A 25,248-nucleotide genomic window follows, 5' to 3' on the forward strand; every position below is an offset into this window, starting at 1 on the left:
ATCTGTGAAATAATGAGACCTGGATTTCCCAGAATTGGCCTTACCACTCCCGCCTCCCCTCCACCCAGACTGAATCTATGCACCACTTAATGTAGTTGTTGTCATAGTGATGATTCTTGTTTGTTAAATAAATGAAGTAAATAGTTACAGAGAAGCTACACAATGTAAACTGCACATGTACAAATAAGTTATTTCCTTTCAAATGCCAAATGCCCAGTCTCTTCTTCTCTTGCTTTTGAGCTCTCTCTAATTATAGATATTCATGCAGTTTTCCCTAAGTATTTTACTCAATAAACATTCAGGCTGTCTACTGAGTGAAAAACCCAGTCTCGTCTTCTCTTGCTTTTGAGCTCTCTCTAATTATACATATTCATGCACTTTTGCCTAAGTATTTTACTCAATAAACATTCAGGCTGTCTACTGAGTGAAAAACACATAACATAAGAAAGAAAAAAGAGAAGTAATGGTGGTGGTAGTGGTCTTTGGTGTAATGGCCACAGAATGATGTTCTTGAAGTCAATACATTTTTCAACATAACATGTGATAGTAAAGTCTCCTTCAATAGATTTATATCATATCCTAGACGACAAAGTTGTAGAAAATTAGGTATATTGGGAATCCAAAATTGAAAAGTTGGTTAAAAATTATATTGGTGATTTTACACCAACTGCTGTGAGCCTTCTGTGATGAGTGATTAAATACTTGAAACAGCATTTTTAAAATTATTTTTAATTATTTTTAAATAATTTTCTAAATGGATTACACCCTTTCGGTTTCCTCACTGACACTACTGTGAAGTGAAAGTGAAAGTAGCTCAATCATGTCCAACTCTTTGCGACCCCATGGACAATACAGCCCATGGAATTCTCCAGGCCAGAATACTGGAGTAGGTATCTGTTCCCTTCTCCAGGGGATCTTTCCAACCCAGGGATCGAACTGAGGTCTCCTACATTGCAGGTTGACTCTTTACCAGCTGAGCCACAAGGGAAGTTCAAGAATTCTTTGAAATGGGTAGCCTATCCCTTTTCCAGTGGATCTTTCCAACCCAGGAATCAAACCAGGGTCTCCTGCATTGCAGGTGGATTCTTTACCAGCTGAGCTACCAGGGATTAGCCACAATTCTTACCCAGGCTACAGCAGTTTCCTAAATTGCTTCCCTGACCACAGTTTAGGCCACCTCCATTGAGTCAGCCCATTATACAAAGCTTGCTTTTTCTACATTGCTAATCTGATGAGGTTGTTTCCCTCATCAAGATTCTTAGTGGTTCTCAACCATCTTAAAGTCTACATACTCTAGTATGGCTTATATAGTTTAACATTGTTACTTGTGGCTGCTGTATTTCATCATGACCTAAGTCTGGAAAAGAGTCTTTTGACCTGATGTCAAGACAAAAGTCAAGGATCATCTTCCATTCTGAAATGAAACCTTCCCTAAATCACTTTTATAACTGTCCAAATACTATTTAAGCCACATCCTTACAGTGCATAGATTTCAGTCTCAGCACCTACAACATCTTATCTCATCCAAATTCTTGTTTTTATGTCTGTCCCTTCCAAGAATGAGATGTCCTTTGGCCAAGGATCTCAAATTAGTGTCTTTTATTTTAGCACACAGTAAGCATAGTAAATGTTTATGAAATGAGTGAGTGAATAAGTGAATGAATGAGAAAATAAATGGGACAGATCCTTTGGGTTAATATTTCAGTACCTACAGTGGAATATAGCTACAGAAAGTAGCACTAACAATCATGGACTACAGTATGAATGCAAACAAGGTCAGAGAAACTGTTGTTTAAAGGTGTCTGTAATATCAGTATATACTCAAAAAAGTATAATCCACAGAAATTTTGAACTGACAATAGTCTATAGAAAAGAATATAACAATATCTTTTAAAAGCACAGATTAAGACAGATCAGGATTTAAACATATCTTCACTAAGCTGTGGTACATATACACCATGGAATATTACTCAGCCGTTAAAAAGAATTCATTTGAATCAGTTCTAATGAGATGGATGAAACTGGAGCCCATTATACAGAGTGAAGTAAGCCAGAAAGATAAAGAACATTACAACATACTAACACATATATATGGGATTTAGAAAGATGGTAATGATAACCCTACATGCAAAACAGAAAAAGAGACACAGAAGTACAGAACAGACTTTTGAACTCTGTGGGAGAAGGTGAGGGTGGGATGTTTCAAAAGAACAGCATGTATATTATCTATGGTGAAACAGATCACCAGCCCAGGTGAGATGCATGAGACGAGTGCTCGGGCCTGGTGCACTGGGAGGACCCAGAGGAGTCGGGTGGAGGGGGGGGTGGGAGTGGGGATCGGGATGGGGAATACATATAACTCTATGGCTGATTCATGTTAATGTATGACAAAACCCACTGAAATGTTGTGAAGTAATTGGCCTCCAACTAATAAAATTAAAAAATAAAAATAAAAAAAAAGCTTCATCGTGAAAAGTGAAAGTTGCTCAGTCGTGTTCAACTCTTCACGACCCCATGGACTAGTCCATGGAATTCTCCAGAACAGAATACTGGAGTGGGTAGCCATTCCCTTCTGTAGAGGATCTTCTTAACCCAGGAATCAAACCCAGGACTCCCACACTGCAGGTGAATTTTCACCATGTGAGCTACCAAGAAAGCCCAAGAATACTGGAGTGGGTAGCCAAGCTTCATTAGGCCCATTCTTTTACTCACGTTAGCTTATTTTTGTGTCCATACTATTGAATAAAGTCAGGGACATCCCCAGAGCTTTATAAATAAGGGCCATGGTACTCATACATATTCAAGTAAAACCAATGAAAAAGTTTTGATTCTAAGCCATAGTTAACCCTGAGATAGGTTAATAGAATCTCTCATCACAGAGCCACTTACTTAAACATTTCAATTTGAAATATGTTTGGGGTAGTTATCTACATAACAGTATTAAATGTTTGCAAAGGTAGGAAAATATTTTTGTGGGTGAACACATTTACATTCCAAATTATTATATTCATTGGTACCTCCCTGTGGGATTTGCATGCCTGTGGATACTGGGGAATTTGTCAAGTTTCTTAACAACCATGGCTTGATATTTGAAGATTTTAACGTTCTAGTCCACCATTCTTTAAAGAGAGGTGATATGGGATACCACATTCAAAAAATCAGTTCTAGTCATTGGTACTGGGAAGGAACAGGAGAAAAATACAAAGGGCTCTTAAACATATCTGGCTGTCATAATGTCTTCCTTGGGACTTCTTACTGATCTGAGAGCAGTTGTTGGCAGTTTTTAGCCAAAGCGACAAACTCAAGACCTTCTACCTAGGTTTTACCAAGCTCTGTGATTCAATGTCATCCAAAATAAGGCAATCACACTACTTTATAAAAAGTAACTTTTTACTTCATAAGAGCCCTGTTCTCCTTCAGAAGGAAGACACTTTTAGTCATTAATGTCAAATGGGAGAACAGAAAGATGGATTTATATTTCCATATTAATTATTTGGAAATAATTGATTGTTTTCCCTTAAAATATCATGGTCATATCCATAAAGAATCATAAAATCAGAATGAACTCAAGTAGAGGAATAAACAAACCTCTCAAAATGCCTTTTGCAACAATGGGCAGAGATGTCAGTCTTCTCAGCCATTTAATATCCTCCCAGCTGATGGATGGGTCTATTGCTTTAGCCACATATGCAGCAAGTCCACTTTTGTCTCCAAAATTTTCCTTAGAAGAAAATGCTAAATCACTGGTTTCAAAATTTTTCATTCTGAAATAAAGAGATACATAAAATGAGAAACTTCCCAAATTAGAAGTATCTTTACAATGACTCATTCAATGAAAAAAAAGAAGGGTACTCTTTTCAAATCAATTGACTGTTCACTCTCCAGGTTGATCACATTTACATTTTCATGTTTTGATGAGGAGTCCAGGTTAAATTTGACAACTTAGTAGACTTAATTGGTCACTTAAAGTTTATTTTACATCTTATAATGTAAGATTTTTATATAAATTTATATAACTTTTTATATAAATAAGTCAGATTAAAGGATACAACTTTGGCCAAGTTCAAATATCTCTACCTTTTTAAGCCAGTCTGTGATATAAACAATCAATTTGATGCTATTTTCAAATGCAATGCATACTAATCATAAGATGAACATTTGCATGGTGCATCACAATTGACAATGGGCATTCATGTACCCACAATATTTTAAAAACTTTTGGAAAATAAAATTCACACTCTATAATTCCTATTTTATACAGAAAATAAAACCAGATTGTAGAACAAGATGCCCCCATGTATTAACTAAGGCAGCATTTGGGTTTCAAACTGATCTCTACTCTTTTTTTTTTTAAGAATTTTTTTTCTGTGTGGATCATTTTAAAGTCTTTCTATTTCATGCTTTGGTTTCTTGGCTGTGAGGCATGTGGGATCTTAGCTCCCCAACTAAGGATCGAACCTGTAACCCCTGCATTGGAAGTGACATCTTAACCACTGGACCACCAGGAAAGTCTCAGTGTCTCTGACTCCTAATTACATTCTCTTCACTCAGATCTCAACTGCACTCTGTCAATTACATCAGAATTCAGAAATCTTTCAAAGTCCTTTTGGAAAATTCTAGAGGAGATTGGAAATGCAGTATTAACACCTTCTGTCTGTGGTCACTGTAAACTCTTTTCTTTGTCTTGCTGCTACCACGGTGGTAGTGGTGGTGCTGGTGCTGGTGGGCATAGGGAGAAGTGGAAAGTGGTTCCCAGAAGATGAGCTGTCAGCTCTTGCTTTTTTCCTCCTCTATTTACTTGCTTTTTCTGTCTTCTGACTCAGAACCCCCAATCTTCTAGACAATCCTGATCAGGATATGAGTTTTACAATCATCAAGACCTTCCTTATTTTGCCTGAGGTGTGATGGTTAGTTTTCTCAGCTTGCCTGGGCTAAGGGATGCTTAGATAGCTGGTAAAACATTACTTCTGGATATGTCCATAAGGATGTTTCTAGGTGAGATTAGCATTTATATCAGTAGATTGAGAAGAGACTGGGCAGGCATCTTCTAATCTGTGGAGGTCCCAAATAGGACAAAAAGGTGGAAGAAGAATAAGTTCATGGTCTCTGTTTGAGCAGGGACATCCATTGTCTCCTACCGTTCACAGTGGAGCTATTGGTTGTCAAACCTTCAGGTTTTGACCAGAACTTACACTATGGGCTGAGTTTAGGGCCCCTTCAGACTCAGACTGGGACTTATACCATTAGCTCCCCCCATTCTTAGGGCTTCAGGTTTGGGTTGAAACTACTCTGGCTTTCCTGGACCTACTCCTACAACCTGGGCCTCCAGCTTGTAGATAATAGATTGTGGGATTTCTTTTTTTTTTTTTTTTGGTGTCAGGAGATTGTGGGATTTCTCAGCCTCCTTAATTGTGTGAGCAAATCCCGTGTAGTAAGTATCTCTATAGATATAGATACAGATATTTAGATATGGACATGCTATTTGTTCTGTTTCTCTGGAGAACCTGATTAATACATATGACTTTTTCTTGCTCCTGGGACCTGAGTCACCTTCAAAACAGCAGACTCAACTTGTCAAGGATGTTGGTGTACACATACCCCAGCTCCTTCACCCCTGGGCAGATTAACCCTAAGATAGATTCTACAAGATCTCCCAGAGTTTCCCAGCAGGATTAAGCTTCAGTTGCCCATAGCTGTGACTGTCTTTATAACATGCCAATTGTTGACCATCTCCCCTCCCTTATACCTCTTCCCCACTCCTCTACCAATATTCCTACCATCTTCTAAAGGAACTACTTTTACTTAAATCAGTGGTTCACACTCTTCTCCTAAAGAAACACAAACTGAGACACAACCCCACTGAGTCGCTCCCTTCTCCTATGTCTAATTTTGTTAACTCATAACAGTATTTCTCTAACTCATCTAGAAGACACTGCAGCTGGCTTACTCTACACCTGAGGTCTTTTCTCTTAGTCTAATATCCCGATATCTTGACTAGATTTTGGAAGTTCTCCAAGCTAGGGACAAAGTCTTCTCTGCCTGTACCTCTGACCACTGGTAGGATGGATGGCCTTCTGAATACACACTGGCACCACCCGTGTGACTTAGATGCCTGAAATCAGCTTAGCAGGCCCAAATAGAACTGCCACCTTCATTTCTCTAAAAGGCTGATTTTGAATGATGACAGTGATCTAGACTCACCTTGCTCTTCTGCACATTATGAATTACTCTGCTAGCCAGTCTCTTCTTTGTGTAAAAGCGAAAGCTATATATGGATCTCTGGCTTAGTCATCAGTCTTTATTCCTTTCCACTGGCTCTGACATTGAACATAGAAAGTATCTTGGAGCCGAGGCTATAACAATTTTTTTACAGAGGTTACAAATTTTTACAAAACTAGGGCTTCCCTGGTAGCTCAGTGGTAAAGAATCTGCCTGCCAGTGTAGGAAACACAGGAGACTTGGGTTCAGTCCCTGAGTCAAGAAGATCCCCTGGAGGAGGAAATGGCAACCTGCTCTAGTATTCTTGCCTGGAAAATTCCATGGACAGAGGAGCCTGGTGGGCTATAGTCCATGGGATCGCAAAGAGTCGGACATGACTGAGCAACTGAGCGCTGAGGTTTAATGCCTTTAACGTGCTTATAAATAGTTGGTTGTGTAGCTTAGGCAGCATCTATTATCATAAGGCCATAGACATTCACGTCCCATGTAACTGTCTTCAGCCACTAGCAAATTTTTCTCAATAAGGATTGACTATAACTCAGGTAGCCACTAAAGGCCACAGAAAATCACAAATCCATGAAAGTCATATTTGTATCCATTATTTGCTGAGGCTTGGTTTAGATTATAGCTGAAATACTCTAAGCTTCTTTTTTAATCAAACCACTTAATGTTGTACATTTTATCACAGATTTTGGCCTTCTGTGGTCATCCAAACTTGAATTAAGCTAACCTAGTCAACAAACATACCCTTATTATTGGAGACCTATTCCATTACTTTAAAATGATATTAAATAATATTAAATGTCAAACTTTTAAATAATATTGTTAATAAGAAAAAGGTCCTGTCTGTCCACGCCATAGCAAAACCAGAGGGGAAAAAAGAATAATATCTGTCCGTGTATATTCTCTGCATAGCACCCCACCCCCATCCCAAACAAGCTACACTGTTTCAGCAGGGGTGGGGTGAAAGGGTGAAAGGGATAGGAAAAAACAGAAACATGGATAAAATTATATAAATAACTGTTGTTATTCTTGGATGGCTAAATGCAGATCAACACTTGAATGAATGTTGCCTTACAGAAATTTCAGGGTACAATGAAGCCTTGTTGTTACTCTTAAACGTTGTTCAAAGCCAGAAGCCAAGAAAAAGTTTTCAGATATCTTGACAGAGACCCACGATGGAGTGTTTTAACCATGGCTCCAAAGGAAACCTCCATGAATGCTATTTTTATTAGAATTATGACATATACACAAAAAACACTTAAAGCAGCTTCTGATAACCAAAGTATTTCATTTCTTAAGGAAGGAAAAGGGCAACATCAAAATAATAACAAGATTACTTGGGACTTAATTCTCCGAATCCCAATCTGTTTAACAACCCACAGGCAAGCGATAGGATTTCTTTTTTGTAAAGGATTCATTGTGCCTTGAAAGGCTCCTAAATATACTTTTTAATCTAATATAAAAATGATTTTCGTTTTAGTAAGTTAGCATCATAAAAATGCAACAACTACCAAGGAAAGTTAACATTATTAAATAACCAATAGTAATGTCGGTAATGATGACTATTATTGAGATATCATATGACATTAAAGGTAATGTCATATGTCTCCACTGTGGGAAACACATTACAAAATAACAACCAGTAGAACACATAATATCAGTATAACATGAGAGACATTCAAACTACATAATAGATTTTGGTACATGGAACAGCGATCTATAATATTGTGATTAGGAAAACATTTCTGTTCATTGCATAGCCCCACTAACTTTTTCTTCCATGTGGCTGGGTATTTGGAAGAAAGGTTCAGGGCAAGGATTTTAAGTACGAGTTCAAACCCTTATTCAAGTTCTTATGAATATTGTTTTATTGGGTAAATCTGTTACGATTTAGTACATTTTTATTCAACATTACTGAGCACCTACTATGTGCCAGTGTTTTAGTAAAATGATCAAAAATACTGGCTATCTAGGTTGACATTCAGAAAATAAACAAGAAACATAATCAATAGGTAATTTATGGAGCCTGTTAGAACACGCTGCTGCTGCTGCTGCTGCTAAGTCGCTTCAGTCGTGTCTGACTCTGTGCAAACCCATAGATGGCAGCCCACCAGGCTCCTCTGTCCCTGGGATTCTCCAGGCAAGAACACTAGAGTGGGTTGCCATTGCCTTCTCCACTGTTAGAACATAAGTGCTATACAAAATAAAGGAAAAATCAGAGCAGAATAAGAGGGATGTGAGCTGGTAGAGGTTTTACTTGAGAGTTTAAATATGGTAATTGGATGTGGCCCCAATGAGAAGCTATCTTGTAAAGGAAACTGGCAGAGCTGTGTCATTGTATCTGTTTCCTGTTGCTGCTATAACAAGCACAACCCTAGAGGCTTTAAAGTGACACAAATTTACTGTATTATAGTTCTAGAAGTTCAAACTGCCTCATTGGACTAAACTCAAGGGGTCAATAGGGCTATTTCCCTTCCAGAGTCTTAGGCAAGAATCTCTTTCCTTGACTTTTCCAGCTTCTAGAAACCATCTATATTTCCCTGTTTCCAGATGCTATCACTCCAACTTCTGCTTCTCTCATCACATCTCTTTCTCTGACTCTGACCGTCCTGCATGCCTCTTATAAGGAGCCCTTTCATTACATTAAGCCTCCTGTCATAATCTAGGATAATCATCTCATCTCAAGGGCCTTAACTTAATCACACCTTCAAAGTTCATTTTGCCATGTAAAAAGTAACATATTCTCAGGTTCCAAGGTTCAGAACATAGGCATCTTTGGAAGGTTATTATCCTGCTTAATATTATGTGACTTAACATTGTAACTGTTTTCCTAACCAAATAATTTAGAGGCTATCTGCCATGGAACAACAGACTGGTTCCAAATAGGAAAAGGAGTACGTCAAGACTGTATATTGTCACCCTGCTTATTTAACTTGTATGCAGAGTACATCATGAGAAACGCTGGGCTGGATGAGGCACAAGCTGGAATCAAGATTGCCGGGAGAAATATCAATAATCTCAGAATGCAGATGACACCACCCTTATGGCAGAGAGTGAAGAGGAACTAAACAGCCTCTTGATGAAAGTGAAAGAGGAGAGTGAAAAAGTTGGCTTAAAGCTCAGCATTCAGAAAACTAAGATCATGGCATCCAGTCCCATCACTTCATGGCAAACAGATGGGGAAACAGTGGAAACAGTGGCTGACTTTATTTTTGGGGCTCCAAAATCACTGCAGATGGTGATTGCAGCCATGAGATTAAAAGACGCTTACTCTTTGGAAGGAAAGTTATGACCAACCTAGACAGCATATTAAAAAGCAGAGACATTACTTTGCCAACAAAGGTATGTCTAGTCAAGGCTATGGTTTTTCCAGCGGTCATGTATGGATGTGAGAGTTGGACTGGGAAGAAAGCTGAGCGCCGAAGAATTGATGCTTTTGAACTGTGGTGTTGGAGAAGACTCTTGAGAGTCCCTTGGACTGCAAGGAGATCCAACCACTCCATCCTAAAGGGGATCAGTCCTGGGTGTTCATTGGAAGGACTGATGCTGAAGCTGAAACTCCAAGACTTTGGCCACCTCATACGAAGAGTTGACTCACTGGTAAAGACCCTGATGCTGGGAAGGACTGGGGGCAGGAGGAGAAGGGGATGACAGAGGATGAGATGGCTGGATGGCATCACCGACTCGATGGACATGTGTTTGAGTAAACTCTGGGTGTTGGTGATGGACAGGGAGGCCTGGCATGCTGTGATTCATGAGGTCACAAAAAGTCAGACATGACTGAGCGACTGAACTGAACTGATCTGCCATGTGCAAAGTCCTCCTTCACAAATCGTTTTCTCTCTCTTAGACCCACAACCCAAGATTCCCAACCCAAGATCCTCACACTTATTGTATCTCTATTCTGGTCTCTACCATTCATCTTTATTTTGGTTTCCCAATATAAAGACATGTAGCTTCATCCCTGATGTCAAAATGTAAAGGAAGTGAAGTTAGTTTGCATTGATTTGGGGAAAGAATGTTACAGGCAGAGGGAAGAGTCAGTTCTGAGGCTCTAAGGCGCAGGCGTGACTGGCACCCTGAAAGAACAGGAGGAAGCAGGAGATGCTGGGAAGAGTGAATGAAGATGAGAATGCTGGCAATGAGGTCAGAGAAGGGGATGCCTCATCCACCACTTTTATCCCCAGAAACCTGGGAAGACAGCGTGGTCTCATCTCTTTTGTGTGCTGTTCTCTGGCTGTTGTGATGAATACTTCATTTCAGGGCCTAAGGAAGCACGTCCCAAGGCAAATCATCAAAAGGGTAGGTGTCATGATTTACCTTGACCTTAGTCAATGATTGGAAATTTCTTTTAACTGCCTTAGCCCTGCCCCAAAGAGCCAAATTTTAACCCAGGGTAAACAAGCCACCCCCCACCCCCACCCCCCGCGTGGTGTGGAGATGGACTCGGGTCCCTGACTCAGCGCCCCAGGAGCCAGTCTGGTGAACTGACTTCAATCCTCGTCTCTTCTGGGAGCGGATGAGAATTCGCCTTACTCCCCCTCAGTCTCAGGGACCTCCGCGCTACTCATCATGCGCACATCCGTGTGTTTTGCATATGGACCAGGCAGAGATTACCAAACTCCTGAACTCTGGCTGGTCCCAGAAGCCGAGAGTCAGGACCCGCCCCCTTCTCTCCAGGCAGAGGAAGCCACGAGGGCTGGAAGGAGTCGCTGCTTTACAGACTCATTCTCCTCTGGATTTCCTGCCTCTCTCGCCTGCCAAACCTCATTCTGCACAGCCCGGCTTCACCTTCTCTGAGTCAGGTCAATTGCGGAAAGAAACCTGATTTCATATCGGGCTGTAACAGATGAGCTTTGGGGCAGCACGTGCCCTCCAGCGGAAGCCAGGGCCTCCCGTCGGGCGCTCTGCCGCCACTGCTGAATGTGGGCCCCGGGGCGCTGCACACCCCCTCCCCGAAGCCCGCAGGGACAAACAGCGTCAGCGTGCGCTCTGGCGGCCAGGGCCCCGGCAAGGGGTGCTTCCTGTGTTCCCCGCAGTCTAGATGTGTGGCTCATTATTTGATCATCTTCAGAAGGAAGATGTGACAAGCTGGGGAGCCGTGGCCACCCCTCTGCACATGGACAGCTGAAAAGGGCCTTTGTCTCCTGGTCCCTCACGTCATCTGGGCAGGAGCCCGAGAGGAAAGAGGGGGGCGGGAAAGAACAGCAGCCTTCCCGCTCCTGGCTGAGTGGCCCTGGCACCCAAGGAGTGAGAGATAGGGGCCAGATTTAACACGGGTGTCGTCCCCCATCTAAGTAGGTACCGCGTGAAACCTGTTTTGTTATTCAGAGCCAGAAACTGCTTCCTAAGCTTAAAGAACAAACCCACTGTATTATTTATTGTTGTTGTCGCTGGTAGTAGAAGTAGCAGTAGAGCAGAAGGTAAATAGCAAATTCCTATTCAAATGGTCAAAGGGAAACAATGAGGAACATTTCCGGTCAGAAGCCTAAATACTGGGAAACGACATTTTAGAAAGTCTAAAATCTAAGGTAATCCAAAGAGAGAAATAACGTGAATTCATATCAAGAATTAATATAGATGAATAAGATTTCATATTAAGGACATTTGAAACCATCTACTTTGATGAATTTGGCAAGAAGTAGAAATATGTCAAGAACTTTTGTTTTTGTTCTCTTAGAAAGACAGGGTGTTTGGGTAACTCCATGTCTGGGATGTGTGGAGCAGGGTGATTGATGGCTGTCGGGGGGACACTTCCTCATTCTGCCATTGGGCCATTGAGGATATTATATACAGAAGTAAATCCCAAACCTACCTGGAACTATCACAGAGATAACATCACACAGCTCATTTATATATGGTTTAACAGCAAGATTTTATGCACAATAGCTTATACTTAAATAGGTATACACACAGAAGAGCTATATGACAGCTATGTGACACAGAAGACTATGAACTTACATGATGGTTGGAAGACATTCCATTCTCTAATTCACTTGGAATCCTGGCTCTCAACAGTCTTCTTGTCTTTATGTGGAATGCTGATTTGATTTGGAATCTTTTAGATTTTGGATCTTTTAGAAGGATTAACTTTATATGCAGACAGAATAAGCAATAGTCCAGTGAAGTGAGGTCTAGGATTCTAAAGAAGTCATCCCTCATTTCTTGTACTCTAGTGGACACTTTGAAATCCCATCATCAAAATGTCCTCCTTTAAAACTAAGATTTTTCTTCTGCTCAAATAGTTTTAGCCCTAAAGTCTATCGATCAAACACTGGTATGAAACACATAAGGGCAGGAACCTTGGTAGTAACCAAGGGAAGGTAAAATCAAAGGGGAGGAGAGATTTGTAGCTCTGTCTTGTTCAGTAAACTCCACTGAGTTTCTAGTTTTGACTCAAGATGATTCTAATCTTTTACAGGGAAAAGGGCTATAATTCCCTGTTGATGGATCAGCTGAATGGCCTGATAAAACCATCACAGTTCAGTCTTAGATTCCTAGATATGTACATTGTTTTTGCTGAGATGAATGAGTGAGTGAATGGATGAAATAATGAATTAACCAGTAAATAAACTAGTGGCTCTTGAACCATGGGTGAACCACAACAAAAGAGATATATTATTGAAAGAAGTAGGAGATGAGGCAGCAAATATGTGACTTCTTTTGTCTCCATTCTTTTAGCTTTCTTCAATCTTCCCTGCCAGAGTTGTTCCAAATACAATTAAAAATAAAATTAAAAGGGTGCTTTTTTATTTCAACAGGCAAAGAAATATGGTATTAGGATCACAATAGCAAGCTGTTGCTTAAGCTAAATTAAGTATCTATATGGCAATTCATCCTACTCAAAGCCCTTAATACACTCTGAGATGTAGATTTTTTTACTTTTACAAGTATATGGCAAATCCTGTCTCTGTTGTTATAGCTCAAGTATGTGACACTCACATAAGGTGTGTGATTTGCTGAGGATTATATGGATACTTGACAATGACACCATCTCTAGAACCCAGACCTTATCTTTCCTAGACTCAATCTCATACAGCCATACTTTGGAACCAACATTTTGTGATTCCCCCGAGCACCCAAGTGGAAACTGGAGAAAGTCTTTGGAACTGGATCATGACAAGAGCAAACAGAAATAGAAAATAAGTTCAGGGGCCCAGTGATCAAAAAGCCATGGTTACCTGAGTTGGGGTGGCATCTTGAACCTGTTACGCACGTCATCAAAGCGGTTGCCCAGGTAAGGGGTGTCCACCGTCACAAATATGGCCTTGTAGCCCATTCGCTCAGCCCTCCGCACAAGCTGCTTGGTGACCTCACGGTCCTTGTAGATGTAGAGCTGCAGCCAGCGAATCGCCTCGGGACCAGCTTCTGCCACTTCTTCAATTGAGGAGGTGGCCCAGGAACTCAGCATCATGCCAGTTCCTAGTGACCTGCAGGCTGAGGAAGGAAAGAGAAGATCAAGACCAGCTTGGCATTTTCCCTACTCCAGTCTTCAAGTTGTGGTTCATGGGATAAAGACAGCTACAAAGGCAATTTAGAAATAAAAAGTTGCAAAGTTAGAAACATGCTTTTCTTTCCATGCTCTGTGAACAGATATGAAGGCAAAATTGACCCAAATGGTCAAAGATGTGCTATATGTAAGGATGAAAAAATTAGAAGCAACTTGAATCTCCAGCCTTAAGGAAATAGATAAATGGTAGTTCATAAATAAAATGAAATATGCACACCCATGAAAAATAATTTTTGTAATAGTTAATTTTATGTGTCAGCTTGGCTAGGCAATGGTTCCCAGATATTTGCTCAAACGTGTCCAAATGTTGCTATGAAGATTTTTTTTTTGTTAAGAGGTTAGCATTTAAATCAGTAGACTTTACATAAAGCAGATTACTCTCCATAATGTGAATGGGCCTCATCCATTCAGTTGAAGTCCTTGAGAAAAAGACTGACCTTTCTGGAGGAAGAGGGAATTCTGTCAGCAGACTGCCTTCACATTCAAATACCAACTCAGTTTTCCTGGGGTCTCCAGTGTGCCAGCTCTAGATTTTGGACTTACCAGTTTATGCATTTGTATGAGCTGATTCCTTAAATCTCTCTCTCTCTCTCTCCATTTATCTATTTCTTTGTTTCTCTCTTGTCTCTCTGTCACAGTCCCTCTCTCACTCCTCCCTCCTTCTCTTTCAGTTACAAGGAATGACATTTGTAGACTCAGAAAGTTTATCAAGGCATATTAAGAAGCCAGAGAATTCCCTGGTGGTTCAGGACTCTACCCTCCCACTGCAGAAGCCTGGTTTCTGTTCCTGATCAGGGACCTAAGTTCCATGCAGCTTGACCTCCTCTTACTCTCCCCCACCCAACAAAATAGGAGAAGAAAGAAAAAAATCTCCAAAATAACATGTATACCATTATTTGTACAAATGTGATTATTGGTGTATGAACCTAAACAAACTAACTGTTAATGATAGGTGAGGGTGGGAGAGTTTTTCTTCCTTTATAACTTTTTAAATTTTATCTTCTAAAATCTGTTAAAAATGCATTTGCCGTTTACATTGTCATTTAAAAGTTTATACAATTCATATGTTAGATACCTCAAACAGACATCAGTCACCTCACAACCTATTAAACAAGATATCAAATAATGAGCAAATAAGTGAAAAATTAGAATCATCTAACCTATTGTCTTGGGGAACTTGAAAGAACATGAGTGACAGGCTTTTTTCCAAAAATAGGTAGTAAATTGGGGTCAGCTTTAGTGGAGGACAAACTGATACAATATCTGTATGCCAAATGCCAAAAGATAAATAGTAAATATATAATATTGACTATTTGACTGTGGTTCATTTGACTTACCTTCGAGTTGCCATCCATCAAATGTGAGTGAAAGTCATTCAAGTGACACATGGAGATGATAAGAATCAAGTGACATGCTATTTACAAAGCTGCTCTGAGAGGTTAAAATGCATTCATGCTTTTCAAACTTTAGCAGGCAGACAAATCCCCTGGAGTGTTTGTGAAAACACAAATTGTGAAAAACACCCCAGAGTTTCTGATTCAGTAGGGCAGAGACGGGGCCCAAGAACTTGCCTTTCTAACCGGCTCCCAGGTGGTGCCAATGCTGCCAGTCCCTGGACCACTCTTTGACATTCAAACAGCATCATCATGTAGCTAGAAGGGTGCATCTTTACTCTCAGACTAAGATGATATTTGAAATAGTTAGCAACCAGTAGAACAAAGATTATGACCAATTAAAAGAGATGTACGTGCAGTAAGTGGCAGGCATTAACCACTGGTTTCCAAATTTCCATGCCTTCCCAAGTATATAGATATTCTGTTCATTTTGTTGTCATGGCCCTAAGGATTGGGGGAGTACATTTGTTCAGTTTTATGGGCATCTGGGTATTCTAGAAAAATCATTGCCTTGGGGGAGTGGTCAGACATGCTGGGTTCTCTGTGGTGACCTTACTTAGGCCACATACTCTTTACTCTAAGTTAACCTGATAGTAAAGTGGATTTTGTTTTTGATAAATGTTACCCTTCCAATGCCTTCGAAGATGTTTTTCATCCCTATTCTTCAGGTCACAGGTCAGATAAAGAAGACTTAAACTGAAGATTATACTATCTATGGATCATTAATCTGTTTCCTCCAAGTGTTCCTTTGAGAATTTCTCTCTTAAGGACTCATAATTAGAAAAATATTGTCCAACAAACCACATTTTAAGTAAGCAATTATAAATAATGATATGTATAAATATCTTATTTTCATTAAGAGTTGTAAATATGGAAAATAGATCCAGGTGATCCACTATTGTTTGAACAAACACCAGGGATTGCTCGGATCAGAATCCCCTAACCTTCAATTTCCCAAAAAGAAACATGTCCTGAAGAGGATGTGGCCTAAGTAACGTCACACAGAGAACCCAGCATGTCTGACCACTCCCCCAAGGCAATGATTTTTCTGGAATCCCCAGATGCCCAGAAGACTCCCTTGTTATCAATATAAACAAATGTACTCCCGCAAACTTTAGGGCCTTGACAACCAAGTGAACAGGTTTTCTGTATACTTGGGAAGGCATGGAAATTTGGAAACCAGTGGTTAATGCCTGTCATTTGCTGCATGTGCATCTCTTGTAATTGGTCACAATCTTTATTCTACTGGTTGCTATTTCAAATATCACCTTAGTCTGAGAGTAAAGATGCACCCTTCCAGCTCACATTGTTCTGAGGGGGACAAAAAGTACAAGGCTTTTAATTTTATAAATGACTGAACATAGATTTTGTTGAAAAATTCTAATTTGAGTTATCCTAGTCTAGTGTCAAGAACCCAAAAGTTTTTGAAGTCCATTTTCCTTCCCTATTTGTTTTCCACAATGAAACTCTTACTTGCTCTCACAAGGAGCAAGTGTCAAATTTCATTTTACAAAGGGCAGGGGTCAACTTTCATGGGCCCCCATTCCTAACATGTAATGTAGAATGAAGACTCCAAAGCATGTTGCCTTTTCCCAATTCCTGGCAAAATGGTGATGTTACTAAAAGGCAAGACCTATCTCTTGCCCATGAGAAGGTCCCCAGCATTGACCCAAGTCTGAACATCTTGGCTTTCATGATAGTCAACATGTCCTAGAGAAAGCATACCCAGGAAGCTACAGCATTAAGTAACTATTGATCCCATATGACTCTATTTCCTGTTTACACCCGCTCTTGTTTTATCATCCCTGAGATAGATCTTCAAGGATAGACATATAAACTCTTAATGTTCTAGGTATATTCAGACTTTGTCTATATTTGATATCTCTTTCTCTTCTTTATTTAGAGGAAAGAGTCATCAAGTCACCACTATTAAAAAATACATACCTCCCCCCAACACACACACTACTAAAGAGACGTCAGTAAGGTTTCAGATATTGAAACATCAAAAATAAAACCCTATAAATGACCTAAATAATAATGTCAATCTCTCCTATCTCTCAAGCAGTGGTAAAGAATCCGCCTGCCAATGCAGGAGATGCAAGTGCTGTGGGTTTGATCCCTGGCTCAGGAAGATCCCCTAGAGTAGGAAATGGCAACCCATTTCAGTATTCTTGCCTGGAAAATTCCATGGATAGAGGAGTCTGGCAGGCTACAGTCCAAGGTGTCTCAAAGATTCGGACACAACTGAGCGACTAAGCGCGTGCACGCACGCACACACACACAGACATACACACACGAGTCAGAGGTCTGGGCTGCACTCTCAGACTTGCCATCTATGAGGCACATTTCAACTGTAAAGATTCTTCAACCACGGCTGCTGCCCCACCCACTTCATCACATCATAGTATTGCCAGATGGTCCATTGAGGTGATACTTATGAATGTTTTCTGGTAAACTCTAAAGCTAAGCAATTGTAAAGGGTTAAGTGAGAGAATGCCCAACATTATTTGGGAAAAGAAGTTCTAGATAATTTTTTAAATTTTTAGAATTTTGTCAAGCACCTGGAGTTCTCATTATTAATAATTCTCTTAACATACAGCTTTCCTCTGCAATGTTTTTTTTTTTTTTTTCATTTTGTTTTTTGGCAGCACCTACCATCATGAGGGATCTTAGTTCCCCACAAGGGGTCAAATCAGGGCCCTCTACACTGGGAGCGCAAAGTCTTAACCACTGGACCACGAGAGAAGGCCCTCTCTACAAGGGTACTGATACTCAAGACATTCATTTTTCCTTACAAACATAGTGTCAGATTCTCACTTCCTGAAACAAGAGAGCACTTAAGGAAGAGAGGAACCTTCTCCAGACCAAGAAACTCCAGGCTATGGCTGATACAGGGATATCAAAGGAGGAAATTCCTACATTCCCATTGTGTGATCTTTTTGTAAAGTCAGTGGCAAGACAAAAGCAAATAATCTGGGAGTTACAACAAAAATATGCCATTCTCCACTCCCCATGGCTGCCCTTCATCTGTCTACAGATTTCCATGAAGAGAACGGTGGAGAAGATATTAGTGGCTATAGCATTCACTAAGCCCAGCCATCAAGCAGTAATTTCTGAAAGCAAATGTTTCAGATTTTCCCTACACTCTTTAGTTTCTCTCCTCTTTTACAACTGTAAGCATGATAATATGGAAATCATGAGATCAATACTATCAGCTCTAACCCCTCCCCCAACATCAAAGTGGGCTATGGACTAGTGGAAAATGTTGGTGCATTGTGTTTAATAGAACAAAAATTATCCTTAGACCTATCCAAATAGTTCTTTATTAGAATTAAATCACATGCCCTAGGGTGGGGAAATGCTACATGGGTTACAATAATCTGGCATAAGACCAAATTAATTCTGCCTCCCCAAATTCAATATAATTAATTCAGTGTCCTACACTACGAAATCTGTAAACAACTACTGAGGTTTATATCAGTTCATATTATATTATATATGAATGTAGCCTCCTCTGGGGTTGAAACAAAGGCTAAACCCAATGTTCAGTGATTTGGCTGAGCTAGAACAGGTAAACAGCTTTGCAAAACAGCACAAGTTGGCAAAATCCTCCCTATGGCTTAGAAAGGCAATTGTATTTCTAGGTTTGGCCAGGGTTTCACTTTACGTCAAGCCTTAAAGAAAACATTTATTTCTAATCCAAGTAATCTGAATGTGGAGGCAAGCAGATAGGAGGGCTATTGTGACCTTAAATCTCAGGGGATGCTAAATCTGCCTGTTTCAGTTCTTTAAATAAAGACTACTTTGTACACATTTCCCATGCATCTAGAGTCTGCTTCTCAGTTCCTGCTCATTGCAGGCAATCGTCAGGGAATCAGAGGCTCTCAGAAGATCTTGGAGGGCCTTCAGATGGAAACAATATTTGAGCTACACCCAACAGTACTTCATCTTTGGGGATTTAAGCTATGCCTTTGGCTGGAAACCACCAGGAACTTTCATTTCAGTCTCTGTCCAGTGCTTCTCAAGCTTCAACATGCACAGAAACTACATGTGGATGTTGATTCAGATTTTCTAAGTGGTCTGGGATATAACCTAAGATTCTGCTTCCAACAAGCTTCCTAGTAATGCTGACATTTGTTTTGTGGACTATAAGAATAATGAAATGTATATCTTGCTTCACTAGGACTCATGCAAGTTAATTGGATATATCTAATGGCCTGAATAAAGATAGGACCTTATAGGAAACAAGAAGGAGAAAGTGACCAGGAGTTGCAGGGTGGATAGGGGCTGGCTTGTGTCTTGTCAATTGCCAGCCATGTCCTGCTGAATGTGTTTTTCTTCTCCATTGTTATTCCTCTGTAGAGGGACACAGGTAACTTTGCAACATTTTCTTATTCATTCATCTCTTAGTAAGATTTAAAGTCAAGGAACTACAGTGTACTATAGCAACAACCCCTTGGGCTTCCCTGTTAAAGAATCTACCTGCCAAGGCAGGAGACATGGGTTCGATCCCTGGGTCAGGAAGATCCCCCTGGAGGAAGAAATGGCCACTCGCTCCTGTATTCTTACCTGGGAAATTCCATGGACAGAGAGTGTGGCAGACTACAGACCATGGGGTCACAAAAAAGTTGGACATGACTTAATGACTAAACAATAACAGCCCCTCAGCACACTTAACCATTATCAGATGTATTTTATAACCTTGCTTATCCAGAATTTGCCAGCTTCCTAGATTTCAGATTCAAAGAAAAAGCAAACAACAAAATACAAATAAAGTGACAGAAGATGAGGAGGAAGAGAGGTTTCTCAAAGATAAGACACAATTTACCAATTATAAAATAGTTCTCAATGTTTAATGTCAGGGCAAACAATTGTTCAGTCACTAAGTCTTGTCCAACTCTTGAGACCCCATGGACTGCAGCATGCTAAACTTCCACGATCTCCCAGAGTTTGCTCAAACTCATATCCACTGAGTTGGTGAATTACACATATAAATAAGATGCCAAACCATCAAGTGAAACTAAAGTTTATCATTCTAGGCTTGACAAGGAAGAGATTTATAATACATTTGAGAATGATGTTTATTCACTACCACAAAAATGGCAGTGTAAACTATTAGTTATCAATGGGAATTGATGTCTGTTATTTGGGACATTAACTCATGTGGAATAAACCAGAGCAGAACAATTAAGCAATGTGCTACTTTGGGTACAAATTATTTCTTTGAAAATAACTCTCCTTTATGGGAAAAGTGAGTTAAGCTTCCAAAATTATGTGTTTAAGGAAAAGGGGTAATATTATGAAAGGGCAAAAAGGGGCTTTTTTAGGTGCATTTGATTAAAACGCTCCTGCAAAACTTAGTCACCAAAACAGCTGTGCTGAAAATTTTGTTGAGAAAACCCATTTTGTCCTCTGCACAGGAAGTCATTATGCAATGGGGAAAATATGCGATGATCATGTACCAAGCAGTTGTGTGGTTCTAAACTCAGGGTCTGACACACTGCAGTGTTTGCATAAACACGCACCATACTAGCCATTGAGGGGGTCAGAGTTTTTTTGCCCAGGAAGCTATTATTACACAGATTTGTTAAAGACACAATTAAAATTATTGTCTCAACGTCGAAAGCTATCATTTAGATTACTCAGAAAAAGAATGTTCTAAAGTCAGTCATCTAAGGGAAGAAAAAACTTCTACTATAATTATGTGTGAAATACTTAGAAGTGGTCAAAAATATTCATTTACAATTTAGAAAATTTAACCAATTTAAAGCCTGCCCCAAAAGGCCAAGAAACCAGTGTTTTCATGACGGTCCATGGTCTGAATTTGGAGCAATATGACACTGAGGGGTCGTAAGAACTCTTTTTCATTGTATGGAAATATTTTGGGAACAATTCTTCCCAATGACATCTTAGCCCACCCTTCTTTGTTCCTACTTCATCTCTGGGGCAGCACTCTGCAATAGACAAAAACATTAGCTTTACTGTAATGATTCCCAGGTTATAATTCTTTCATTCTTATTGAGTCTCCAGACCTTGTCATAGCTGGCAGCTGGCATGAAGACCACACCACAGTGAGATGCCTTTTAATGATGGTTTCAAGGAGTATCAGATTTACACATGGTGACTTCAATCAACCTCCCTCAATTTAACACCCTGAGTGTTGGAATCTATAGGTGAGCCTTTGACTTCTAGCTGTCACACTTTGATATCTCCCAGAGCACTAATAGTTTGAGAAGAAGCAATCTCATGCTCTCAAGAAAGCTGCTCAGTTCTGGTGCAAAATACTAAAAATTATTTCATTTGATGTTGGTCTTTAAGACAGTTGAAGTCTAGTCTTTTAATAGCTGTTTTAGATGAATGAAGTTTCTCTCACTGCAAAGTAATTTCAACACTGAACCTATCACTTTTTGAATAATTTTATATATGAATTATATATTTATATATGTGCAGATATATAAGATACCCATAATCATTACTATGTATGTATGTAAAGCTTCCCAGGTGACGCTAGTGGTAAAGAACCTGCCTGCCAATGCATTAGACTATAAGAGACACAGGAGACACATGTTCTGTCCCTGAGTTGGGATGACCCCCTGGAGTAGGAAATGGCACCCCACTCCAATATCTTTGCCTGGAGAATCCCATGGACTAAAGAGACTAGCAGGCTACAGTCCATGGGGTCATACAGAATCAGACATGACAGAAATGACTTAGCAATACCAAATGTATATGTGTATGTATATGTAATGTGTATGAGTTTATGTACCAAAAGAGCACGTTTACTGACTTTTGATCACTTTAAATAATGAGAACATCCAAAATATGCAGTAGTCATTAAATAGGTTGAAAATAAGGGCAAGAAAAGGTATGAATTGATGTTTTATACAACGATGCAAAGAGGTAATCCCTTACAAATTTTTAACTGATGTAGTTTGGACAAAGTTTTAGTGAACTATCCATTCTCCTTTATTCCTCCTTACTTTTGTTTCTGCTCAGTAAAAGTGGATACAATAATGGCTGAAGACAAATCACTGGATCAGACTCTAGAGTGAAACAGATCTAGGTTCAATACCCATCTTAACCACTGACCAATACTAGTCAAGGGTGTCCTTCACTACTGTTAAATGAGGAGAATGATAAATGATAATGATTGCACAGGTCTATTGTGAGGATTAATGATAGGGATGTGAAGTTCAAGTACCTGGTATATAAAAGGCACTCACTTCAGAAATAGTGAAAGTTTCATTTAAAGTAAATCTGGTGCTTTTCCTGGATTTAGTTAAAATTAAAACTTATGCTGATATTTTCCTCATATATATATACTTGGTCACCTAGTACAACACATAAATATATAAATCAATAAAGCTTTCAAAAATACATCGTTTGGGCCTGGAGCAAAGGAAATGACAATTTTTCTTGCTGAATGGTCTTTCACTCAGTGTTAAGGTTGATCACTTAATCTCAGAAAATCCAGAAAATTCAACAGCTAAATCTGTCACCTACACCCTAATTCAGCTCTTTGGGGCCTTTGTGTCACTCTGCAATCTGTTCCACCTGCACCTTAATAGGTGGTCAAGTCACAACTGAGTCCCAAAACTTCACTTTGGAATGTTCTGCCCTTTTAGGCTCAAAAAGAAAGTGTTTAGATTTAATGGTTTTATGGCCCATCAAATCCTGTGTGGTAGCCTCTAATTGCATCCAGGGGTAAGAATTTCTTTTTAAAATCTTTTCTTTTTTTTTTTTTTTTTGACAGTTTAATAAGAATTTACTAATATGCTGAGCATTCCTGGAACGCATTAGGTAGGTTTTAATTTTTCTCTATTTGAGGTCCCAGCACTCCCTCATGTGGTATTTGTTCACATAACAAGTCAGATGCAAAAGCATGAGTAAATATTTAATCTCTTTTTTTCTTTCATTATTATTTCCCATGATTAAACAGAGCAAAAGAGCTAACGTACCTCCATGGGAAATGAAATAAAATTTTACTACATCCACTGTGCATAAAACCAGAGAGATTTTCACAGTGCTATAGTAAACATTTTATTAATTGGTTCTCCAAGAAATCAGATATACTCTACCTATTCTGCAAGATGGAAATTTAACCTAATGAGACCACTTCCTTTATGTGCTACTAGCATTTGTATTTATTATTTCTATTTGTTTCAATATATTAATATTTTGGAGAAATGATTTTGTATTCATTCCTGAGGCTTATATGAAGAATAAAACTTAAAAATTAAAACCCAATCGAATAGAGTTTGAAACAGATATGCCATTATAAGTAGGGGCATTTATATGACTACATAAATATTATTGCTTGCTTGCTTGCTTAGTTGTTCAGTCATGTCTGACTTTTTGCAACCCTTTGGGCTGTAGGCCATCAGGCTTTTTCAGGCAAGAATACTGGAGTGGGTTGCTATTTCCTCCTCCAGGGGGTCTTCTCCACCCAGGGATGGAACCCACATCTCCTGTTTCTCCTGCTATGCAGGCAGATTCTTTACCTGCTGAGCCACTGGGGAAGCTCCTTAAATGTTATAATAATTATCAGTTATTAAAATGTTGACATCCACTGCAATAACCTCTTATTCATAACACTGTGCATGGCAAACTGCTTTCCACTGAATATTTCCTGGTTACTCCTTCCATCTTGCGTGTGTGCATGCTAAGTCACTTCAGTCGTGTCTGACTCTGCAACCCTATGGACTGTAGTCAGCCAGGGACTATAGCCTGCCAGGCTCCTCTGTCCATGGGATTCTCTAGGCAAGAATACTGGAGCCCTCCTCCAGGGGATCTTCCCAACCCAGGGATTGACCCCTCGTCTCTTATGTCTCCTGCCTTGGCAGGCTGGTTCTTTACCACTAGCACCACCTGGGAAGCCTCCCTTCCATCTTAAAAGAATTTTAATTTTTGTTTGTTTAAAATTTAAGCACCTTTATTCATGCTCCTGAATTTTGCACAAGGTTCCTATTTCTTAATAAGCTTCATATCCTGTGGCTTATTCCATACTCTCAAAACTAAAGGGATAAAACTGTAAAAACATAGAACATTTGTAGTTAATATTCCAAGGCTATATAACATACAGCTTGCTGTAGGGGTCTTGCTGCAATTAGACTGATATGACATTTGGTAATATCAGTAACTGGCCAGAGTATTACAGACAACTGTATTGTGTATTGTGATTAATAATCTTGAACCAGGCATTTAATCTCTCCAAGCCTCAGTTTCCACATCCATGGGAGTTGGATAAAGGACTTTGGGTTCACACATTTTAAGACAGCACTAGGGGATAGATGAGTTAAAAATTCAAATTGCCTGGCACATATTAATTGCCAAATAAATGTTGGCTATCATAATTTTCCACAAGAGTTTGAAGTATCACTCTTTAAATTTATATAAGTGTTTTTTAAAACACCTATTTGTTTTCAGCAAGATCCAGAGATAAATACTTATCAGATCAGTCTCCTCCAAACCAAGAAGGCAGCTTTAAGAAATAATCCAATGTAGGCAGACACTCACTCCACAGTCTCTATCCTCCAGAGCTGGCATCGAGTTGAAAGTAAGTGGGCTGGGAGGAGGTTTCAGAAATGTAAGGAAGGGCAGGTCTCTACTTTGGTCTCTCTTTTTGTATTTGATAACATTTTTAAAATGGAACAAAACAATTTATTTCTATGCTGAAAAAAGTGTAAAGATCATCTATTCCTGTTGGGAGTTCTCCACTTTTGAATACCTTTTCTTTGTTTCTGTCTTAGCAACAGAACCCTTTCTTTGAAGGGCTACTCTTTTGAATCCCAATAAGTAACAAAAGTAGCTGTGTGCTCAGGGACACCCTTAACTTCCCTGAGATACTTGGAAACAACTCCAGCTCCTTGGGACACCGGAAATAAACCACTGCTGTTGCATAAGCAGCTCACTTTATCAGTGCAGAAGCGTAATCATAGAGAGTGAAAATGACCTGCCTCAAGGAGTGAAACTAGTTAGTGGTGAATTTCCACATAAATCAGATGCCCCAGCCTGGCAGCCCAGGGGACAGTTGTAGCCCACAAAAGTATTTGCTTTGGCCCACACATTGTTGCCCCAAACAGTGTTTTAAAGAATTTTGATTTATTTGCCAACATTTAAAAA

The 25,248-nt window shown here is 39.6% G+C and overlaps 1 protein-coding gene across 2 annotated transcripts in view; it reads right to left on the bottom strand.

Annotated features, from left to right (window-relative positions):
- The window catches only part of HAO1 (hydroxyacid oxidase 1), a 55,814-nt gene that overhangs the window by 18,099 nt on the left and 12,467 nt on the right, over positions 1–25,248 (bottom strand). For both annotated transcript variants that reach the window (XM_065919626.1, XM_065919628.1), the window contains 2 exons: positions 13,404–13,659; positions 3,589–3,764 (listed from right to left, as the gene is read on the bottom strand). In XM_065919626.1, coding sequence (XP_065775698.1) covers positions 3,589–3,764; positions 13,404–13,659 — 432 coding nt within the window. The remainder of the gene's footprint in view (positions 1–3,588; positions 3,765–13,403; positions 13,660–25,248) is intronic.

This window comes from Muntiacus reevesi, chromosome 2, assembly GCF_963930625.1.
Source record: "Muntiacus reevesi chromosome 2, mMunRee1.1, whole genome shotgun sequence".
Taxonomy (NCBI): domain Eukaryota; kingdom Metazoa; phylum Chordata; class Mammalia; order Artiodactyla; family Cervidae; genus Muntiacus; species Muntiacus reevesi.